The sequence below is a fragment of the Oryzias melastigma genome, linkage group LG24 (assembly GCF_002922805.2).
Source record: "Oryzias melastigma strain HK-1 linkage group LG24, ASM292280v2, whole genome shotgun sequence".
NCBI classification, from domain to species: domain Eukaryota; kingdom Metazoa; phylum Chordata; class Actinopteri; order Beloniformes; family Adrianichthyidae; genus Oryzias; species Oryzias melastigma.
Window position 1 is genome coordinate 4,142,985 of NC_050535.1, and position 9,816 is coordinate 4,152,800.

General features: G+C 41.1%; 1 protein-coding gene across 1 annotated transcript in view; it reads left to right on the forward strand.

Moving 5' to 3' along the window:
• LOC112158240 (regulator of G-protein signaling 6) overlaps positions 1–9,816 on the forward strand; it is a gene marked incomplete at its 5' end in the record, with an annotated part of 60,057 nt that overhangs the window by 34,858 nt on the left and 15,383 nt on the right. The window contains 3 exon segments of the mRNA XM_024291491.1: positions 4,171–4,267; positions 6,832–6,882; positions 7,070–7,176. Coding sequence (XP_024147259.1) covers positions 4,171–4,267; positions 6,832–6,882; positions 7,070–7,176 — 255 coding nt within the window.

Below are 9,816 nucleotides of genomic sequence, written 5' to 3' on the forward strand. Positions count from 1 at the left end.
GCAGCAGGAGAAATAATAGTTTATTCGACACATTCTCCATGTGTTACTTTTAGTGTACGACTTTTATAAGCCGTTTCCATTTATGCGGCTCCAGACACATTTGGTTTTTATTGTATAGGTCCAAAGTGGCTCTTTCAACACTTTGGGTTGCCGACCCCTGCCCTAGCAGTTACTTTAACCATAACCGTTACCCTTACTCCAACAGTAACCCTAAAGCTAACCCTTACCCTAACGGTAACCCTAATGTAATCCAGTTCCCGTATTTTTCTTGGGGAAGAGCGTGAACTCCGTTTCGAACTTTGTTAGAGGACTTCCGGCTAAAAATGCTGTGGCGCCCTCTTCGGGCCATGTTGTTGTCTGTGGTCAGGGCCTCTTGTTTACGTCTGAGGCCATGGTTATTCGCCGGAGAAAGGTAGTTTCCCTTCTCTGGATGGGTGGAGTGCTTCTGCCTCAATTGCAGGAGTTTAAGTCTTAGTTTCTTGTTCACGAGTGAGGAAAGAATGGAGCATGAGATCAACAGGCAAATTGGTGCACCATTGAAGCGGTCGCTGTACAGGACCATTTTTGGGAAGAGCAAGCTGAGCCAGAAAGCAAAGCTAGGTGGTCCCTTAGAGATAGGGTGAGAAGCCCAATCACCTAGAAAGAACATAGAGTTGAACTGCTGCTCCTCCTTATTGAGAGGAGCCAGTTAAGGTTGCTCTGGCATCTGGTCCGGACGCCTCCTGGACGCCTCCTTGGGGAGGTGTTCCAGCCATGCTCTGCTGGGTAGAGGTCTCAGGGAAGACTCAGGACACGGTGGAGAGACTACTTCTCTTGGCTGGTCTGGGAACGCCTCTGGGTTCTCCCAGATGAGCTTGAGGAAGTGACCAGGATGAGGGAAGTCTGGGGATCTTTGCGTAGACTGCTGCCCCCCACGACAGACAATGAATGATTTAGAAGTAAAGGTAACATTGCTGTTGATGATAAAATTTGATAGATATACTACTATATCCATCATAGACATTTGAAGGACCGAGATCTTCTCTACTGTTTGTTGTTGTCATAAACTGTGGAATAATGCTAGTCCACCAAGTTTCTATTGTTCTTGGTTAGGTGTTCAGGCCAGGACAAAAATATAGACTATGTGACCAGAACTACTGTTTTAAATGTCTATGATCACTTTTTAATGGGCACCCTTAACGTTTTGCCATTTGAACTGTATTCCTATACTATAAATAACAATAGCAAACCCAAGAAACCATTGTCAGTGGTGTTTGTTTTTAATTATTATTCAAACTTTTTTTTTTACTATTTATTTTTTATGTAATGGTTTTACCATTAAAAATGCATACAGTAAATACTTACACGTTAGCATTTATGAACTACAGGAAGTCATCTCCTGTCTCCTCTAAAGTGCTGTAAAACATTTGTATGACCTTCTTCCACTGGAGTTGCTATCATCAAATACAATAAACAAATATTTCATTTGATGTTTATAGCTTTAGACTTTCTTTTTTTTCTCTTTATCTTGATTCAGATTATTATACTATACACATATAAAAAAGGATGAATAGACATCTATTGCAAGTCTTTCCTGGTCGTCTCCACACACGTACTGTTATGGAAATACATAAGCTTTGACCTTATGTGAGCTCCGGGTGCTACATTAAACTAACAGCCCACTCACCTATTATAAATATAGGCATGGAGCCAAAAGGGTCAAAAACTCCACAAAGAGTGAATGCATTCAGAGTGTCCAACACATAGACTGTACTTATGGGACGGGAAGTACACAGCACTGCGAGGTATTGGAAATGTGTTCTGGTTCAGACTCGGAGGTCAGTACCAGCACGACTACAATATTTCTGCTTTGGTATAGTCATCCAGGTTTAAAAGTCAGTTGATCTGTTTTTGTCTGTTTATCTTTAGATGTTGTTTGTGATGGTTGTCTCCAAAGCGACCAACTTCCTCCTCTCTGTCACAAACTAAAGTATCATTGCCTGTGGGGGGAGGGGGGTCATTAACCATGCATTTAAGACCAAACTAGAGGAAAGCAAACTCTGTCTCATTACTTTAATGCTGAGCTCCTGACTCTTCAATCAACATCTGTGGCGCTCTGCTAATGGCCCAAATGCATCTCCTGTTCTTTGATATCTGCTTCTGCCTCAAGTGGGTGATTAAATATGCATTATATGTGAGGTAATATTTGCTTATCATCACAAGAAAATGCAATTAGTGCCCAACTATGTCACATTCCTAAAGACCCACGCCTATGAATTTTTTTTTTTTTTTTTAACATTTTCATATAACATTTTTCTGATGATGGAGGGCAGTTCCAATAAGGATTTCAAAAGTGATTTTCACTTTTGAAATTCACTAACGATATTTGTTCAAATTTGGACAATAATATGTGCACAGTACCGGTACCTATACCAGTTTGGTATAATAATAATAATCAGTCTGGTACCGCGTCCGGGCCCAGTTACAAGTTTGGGTACGGTACCCTAACCCGCTTTTGGCTTAAATCTGGTACCCGGTTATCGTTCTGGGTCCGGTGGCATCTGGTACTGCGTCCGGTTCGGGTCTGGTACCATGTCCGGTGCCGGATTGACGTACTGGTACTGGGTTTGGGTACTGGGACTTACCATTGATCTAGTAGACCATGATCCTGCTCCTGGACAAATTATGTACCGTATGCAACACATTCTCATCCCCCAACTCATCACATATGGACATTTGACTAAGGATCTCTCCTCATCAATTTTTGGTGCTTTGGGTGTCTCTGACTTGTCATTATTTGACATGGTGGCTGTTCTCATTAAATCAGGGTCCCCAACCTCCAGGGTGTGAACCTGAACAGTCCAGAACCGTGGCAAGGAGTGCACCAGTTTAATAACCAGGTACCGGTGCCCAAACCCTAACCTAATACTGGTTTGTGTCGGGGCCCAGTTTGCGTCTGGTACTGCGTCTGGTACCCGTTCAGGTCCTGTACCGTGTCTGGTGCCGCATTCAATGCAATGCTGAGTTAGGGTTAGGGTACAATTACCAAATTAGGGTACCGATACCAGCAGCGTCCTGAGGACTAGTCAGATACAGCATCTGGTACCGCCTACGATGCGGTGTATATTTGATTTTATGATTGTGTGGTTATGGTTGTCGACCTTTGATTTAATGAACAGCCAGCACGTCAAAAAGTGACAAGTTGGGGACACCCAAAGCATTGAAAAGAATTGACGAATTGGGAATGAGAAGGTGTTGGCCATAAGCGTGTCCAACACCACGATTTTGTGCTTTAATTCTTATTTTTTAAAGCTTCATTTATGAGTAAAGGTATCCCTCAAGGTTCCTCTCATGACTTGCCTAATTGCTGCTCAAAGTGTAATATCCAACCTTATGCCGATGACACCGTTATTTTTTGTTCCAAACAAAGCATTTCTGAAAACTCAAAGCTCTATCCCACCATTTTTTGTAGCTCTGATATTGTTAGGTTGTGGTTGTAAGGATCTGAAACGTAGCAAGAGAGAGTGTAGACAAAGAGATGATGGGAAATGAGGGGATGCTTAATCTGCTCCAACATATTCGGCCACAACTCAGAGGTAAATTTCTAATAAACTACTACCGCTCTGCAGAAACTATGTCCTAGAAATAAACTCAGTTTTTCTTTTGTTTTTGGCTAAAAACTGCTCTAATGTTCTTGAAGTGATCATGTGACCATGTATGAACATCTTTTCAAATGTTTTCTAATATATATATATATTTTTTTGCAATTTGGTGAATTAATGACCAGAAAAGTGCTTATTTTGTGTTTGCTCTTTTAAAAGTTAATATCTGAGATTTTTTTTTTACACTTTTAAGCAGAAATGCATTTTAAAAAGCACAGTTTGTTCCAAACCTTGACAGATACGAAGATTTGAGAAAAAGTATAATTTCACCATCTATAAAAGTATATATTTTACTCATTCAGCAGAGGCAATAAAAGAAAGATTTGTGTTTTATAAAAAAAATCAAGACGCATATGAAATAGAGAAGGTTTCATAACTAAACTGAATTAAGAATTTTTATGATTTTAGAAAAGCATATTTTTTAGTTATGAAATATTCAGATGGATCCTCATCTTTTTGGGTTTATTATTTTTTACAAAATGGTTTCTCCCTCTTACTTTCTGTGTCCCTCTTTCTTTTTTTCCTGCAGATTGAGGAGATTTTGACTCGGATTCAGGATGAGACGGAGGGTGTGCCCATCAGAACTGTCAAGAGTTTCATGACCAAAATCCCCAGCGTGGTTACAGGTGAGGAATGAAAACGAGAAAGACTGAGAGAGTGGAGGAGCTGGAACTTCCTGCAGATCTGAACTGCAGAAATCTATTAGTACATTTAAAGATATTCAGTGACTTGAAGAGATGACATTTTAAAAAATTACTTTGAATTATTGTTTTGATCATTTTTGTTATTATGCTCCTTTTCAGTCCTTTAGTTAGCATTTTGAATTTTTTATGTAAATTACTTGCAAAAATTGACTCCATGGACAAACATTTACCTCAGTAGCATTTCCCGAGGAATCTGTTGTTTTTTTGACGGATTTCAACATGCAAAAACAAAACAGATCTTAATTTAAAACGCTCATAAAATTTGTTTCAACTTGACGTTAACTCCTACTTTGACTAATAACATCATAATTAGGAAATTCCTGGTCGCAAACAAAACAAGAAACGTTTTTGAACTCATTAGATAAAATCCAAAACATTTTTTTTTTTAATTTCTGTGGATTATCCAAGGAAAAAAAAACAAAAACTAACTGAAATGTTTGAAATTTTTGTATTTTAATCATCTATAAGGAAATCTTTAAGTCCTACTCTGACCATCTTTTGATCTATTTTCAAAGCGCTGAGTTTTCTTTCAATCATAATGATGCAATTTTTATCCAACAATTTAAGAAACAGTGTCGTTTCCAAGGACATAATTTCTGCAGAGCAGTAGTTTATTAGAAATCCGCCTGACTTGCCTGGACCTCCCATGGGGTGGGCCAGTGGTTGCCTGTTGTATGGGGCAGGTCTTCCATTGGGATGCGATGGGGCCCCCTGGTGCGGCAGGGTGCTATTTTTTCTGGCTGGGCTGGAGCTTGCACTCTCTGTGCTCCTGTGTCTCCTTGCTCTCTCCTGGACCTCCCATGGGGTAGCTGCCTGTAGCATGGAGAGGGTCTCCCTTGGTTCACCCTGGCTCGTGCCTGGGTTTAAGAGCTCCTCAGAACTCCTGGGCGGTGGTGGTGGTAGGTCACTCGTCTGGGGAAGAGGGCTTTCCTCCGATGGGGCACCCTGGCTGGGCTCCCTGCCGCAGCGGGGGACTATTTTACCGGTTGGGCTAGAGCTTGCACTCTCTGAGGTTCACCCAGAACTCCTAGGTGGTGGTGGGTCACTTGTCTGGGGCTGGGGGGGATCATCCTAGGGTTGAGCCCCCTGGCGCGACCGGGAACTATCCTTCTGGAGCTTGCACTCTCTGGGCTCCTGTACCTCCTTGCTCTCTCCTGGACCTCTCACAGGGTAGATGGATGGTTGCCTGTAGCATGGGGCGGGTCTCCCTTGGGGCTCCCTGGCTCGTGCCTGGGGTTGACTGGGCTGGAGCTTGCTCTCTCTGTGCTCCTGTCTCTGGGGTTATGATTGGGACTATTGGTGTGTAGTAACCCCACCCTCCCTTCTTGCTGCTGAGAGCTCTCTGTTTACATGTTCTCTGCTGGATTGCACCCCCAGCCTAACATTACCAGGGCAAAAAAAAAAAAAATTAAAATGGTGAGTGGAAACGAAGACTTGCATGAATCAAAGAAGGATGCTTGCATTTTCTAAGCTATATTTTCAAACGGCATGTTTAAATTCACAAGGATTCTATTAAAAAATACTTGAAAAAAATTAGACCTAATTTTCTTTATTTATGTCATCCATCAACATAAAAATGCCACAAAAACATGATAAAATACTTTTTATCATCTTCCATTAATACCAAAAGTGCTTTAAAATAGCAGCTAAAAAATGTAGATTTTTATAATTATAAAGTTTTAACAAAATGTATTTTCAAAAACCTGATGTTTTCTATTTGTATTTGCATAAAATAACACATTATTTAAATGTCTACAGTAAAATGGACATATCAGACGTACATTTGTAAAGTGAATATGAAAACAAACAAAAACATTGTTTCACCTAAGCCTCAGCAGAGGAGCTGCAGGGCTCGTAGGAGGAAAATCTGTGATTAGATGTTCAGAAAAGAAAGTTAGAATGTAAAGTGAAATGAGTAATCCTGTCCTCCTACTGTCAGGGTTCCCCTTAAGCAAGGCAATCAACCCCCAACTGCTCCACAGATCTGCAGGTGCCGCTTTATTGAATGGAATTAACATCAGTTAAGAGATAAAACTGCAAAACAAACAACGACAAAAATACTGCGTGGGCTAATTGAAACGGTGACGGATGGCCACCTATAAACTCGCTGGAATCAATTAAACAAGTTTGTGACACTCTTCAAAACAAATGATGAAAACAGAGAAAACCTATTAACATTCCTCATTTCTGTCCCCTCAGACCATTATAAAGATGCATTAACCCAATTTGCCATAAGCAGAGTGTATCAATAAACACAATTACCAAAGCAGTGAATTGATGTGCACAGAGGGGGCCAAATGTCTGCGTCTGCCTGCTGGAGGCAGAAGAAAATGAATGGCTGGGAATTAGAGACCACCGTGTTCAGCAAAGCTGCAAAAAGGAGGATATATTAAAGGACTAGAACTTCTGAATACATGAATGTGTATTATTTACTCATCTCTAATACATGTAAAAACTCATTTTTCTCCATGTTTGGCCTCATTCAGGTGCAGATATCGTGCAGTGGCTGATGAAGAACCTGTCCATTGAGGATCCCGGTATGTCATTGTCTTGTTTTTTTATGATGTTTTTAGGAGAGTATTTATGAACCTCCACTTTTAATTATCTTTCAATTCGGTCTAAAAGTAATGTCGATTTGTCTTAGTTTTTCCATATTTGTAAATGACTGAACATAGTTCTTATCGTGTCGTGGCATGAGGTGAACTTGAGTTCAAACTCTTACAGCCGAGGCCATGCACATCGGGAGTCTCATCGCAGCTCAGGGATATTTCTTTCCGATCTCAGACCACGTCCTCTCCCTCAGAGACGACGGCACCTTCTATCGCTTTCAGGTGAGTCAGCCATTCACCGAGAAGGAGAAAAATGGTGTGATCATTTTTGAAAAGTTGCAGCTTTTTTCTTAAATGAGTTTCTGTTCAGGGTTTGGACAGAGCGTAGGCACAGAAAATGCCCTCCTGTATTTCCAACAGATTCTTATTCCCAACTCATCACATACTGACGTTTGGTTAAGGACCCCTCTGTTTCAAAAATGGATGTTTTGAGTATCCCCAACTCATTGATTTTTGACGTGGTGGCTGTTCCAATAAAATCAAGGGTCCCCAACCTGTATCCAGTACCGGTACGCGGAGCGCAGCTGTATCCTAACCCAGTACTGGTACCCTAAAGCCTTGTTCGCGGTCCGGTACGGGACAAGTAGTGAGGTCCAGTAAATTCTGGGGAGCGTTTCCACTGAGCGGTTTGGTTTCGCAGCACATGCGTGGTGATGACCACTAGCGTGTCATTGTGTCATTGTAGTGAGATGATTAGAAAAGCAACAACAATGGAGATCATCCAGGAGCCCATGCTTAAAGCATGTGTCAAAGTCAAGGCCCGGGGGGCCGAATCCGGCTCTCCGGGTAAATCTATCCGGCCCTCCAGATCATTTTATTTTATTGTTATTAATGGACTCGATGTTATCTTGCGATTATTTCTAACTTGTATAATTTTGACAAAATGTGTTTTTGTGGAGAGTAAAATATTATAAGTTATTTAAAGTTTAAGTTTTATTTATAGATATGTTAAAAAACTACGTTTTTAAAGTTTTTAAATGTAGTTTTGGAGTGTTCAATAAATGTTCAGCCCACGATCTACGGTGGGTTTTGGATTTTGGCCCCCTGTACGATTGAGTCTGACAACACTGGCTTAAAAGGTCCATTTTACAATGGAAACACTTAAAATACCAGACTGTACCATGCCGTACTGATGAGTGGAAACGCGGCTTAGCCCTAACCCAGTACCGGTTCGCGTCCCATACTGCATTCGGGCCCATTTCCTCCCAGTACCATATCCGATGCCAGTTTAGGTCCAGTACTGTGTCTAGTACCACATCAGGTGCTGGGTTAGGGTACTACGTTTGGGTACCAGTACTGGATGCGTCCCGAAGACCACTTCACATCTGATACCACTTTGTGAGGGATCCTTGATCTATTCAAACAGCCAGCACGTCAAAAAAAACGACAAAACATCCATTTTTGACACAGAGGGGTCCTTAAGCAAATGTCAAAAAGTGACGTGTTGGGAGTGAGAATGTGTTGGTATTTCTGTGTGGGCTGCTGCCTTTTTCTTTAGCTGATGTCCACCCAAAAAACCTTTGGAATCTGAGAATCATTTGAAGAATTTCAGTAATTTTTTTGTTCTACATTCTGAAAAAGATGTCAACGATTTGTGGAGAGCTTCAGTTTACTGTAGTTTAATACTTTTGCACTATTAATAATATTCTAAGGCTTTGAAACACAACTTTGTGCAGTTGTTGAGCTTTAATAAATCACTCTTTTATTCTCCATCTGTTCAGAGACATTCCACTTTCAGATTTGAGATCTTTTCCAATCCTTTGGTTCAATACTTTCTATCAGCATTTGTTGCTACCTTGGAAGCCTCTTTTGTACAAAGTACATCTGAAGCTACCCTTTGTGGCCAAACAGAGATCGGGATTACGTGTCTTACTGCAATATTTATGCTGCCAAACCAAAACTTTTAGTTTTTAGAAAAACTTCAGCAGCTGAATCTGTTTCCTCACACACAAGGGGAAGGACCCTGCTCTGTTCTGATTCATCGTCTTATTAAATTTCTGCTCCCTGGACCTTACTCACTGGAGGTCGTCATCCTAATCTGTAGAATCTCCGTTTTTATTATTCTGGGTGGCACCAAGTTGCTATAGAAACGGAACAGCTGTTAGATTTATTGGATTTCGGTGTGATCTGGCTAAAACAGAATTGTTCAATAGAGTGGAGTTTATGACATCACAGCGCAGCAGTCTTGATCTTCCTGACAAACGGCCTTGTTATCTGTCTGCAGCCGCTTCAGCGTCACGCTGGGTTCCTGTGACCCTTTTTAAAAATGAATGGCGATCTGGTAAAATATTTATTGAGCGAGCAGCAAAGGCACGTCTGTGTTTGAGAAGAGTGGGCAGCCACCACGGGCCTGACAGGGATGTATATTATTGCAGTGCAGCACACCGCAATTAGTGTCATCAAGGCACAAAAACAGAGAATGACACGCAGGCATTTCTGCCTCGTCACCACTCAGATAAGACTCTTGCATTAAAGCTGCTGATACATAAAGTCTGACTGTTTTATCTATGGTTTCCTAATTAAAAATTAAAAAAAGGTATATTACTTTTTCTTTTTTTATGAAGTGGTTAAGCTGGAGCTAGAGTGATCTCTGAGGAGCATCCTCTTTATTCCTGCACAGAGTTTAGTCAGAGGGCTGAACCTCCAGCAGAACTTTGGTAGTACTTTAATTAAGACGCCTGTACAGATAGCAGTACTTTGACCCATGTGTTCTTCCTCCAAATTCAGGTGAGAGGAAGACAGAGGAGGACAAAAATGGTCATGATTATTGCAAACAGAAGTAAAGTGCTTGTCAATTTGAAGGCAAATTCAGTCACACAGAGGGGAACTCACTACAGACCTTAGATCAGGGGTCTCAAACTC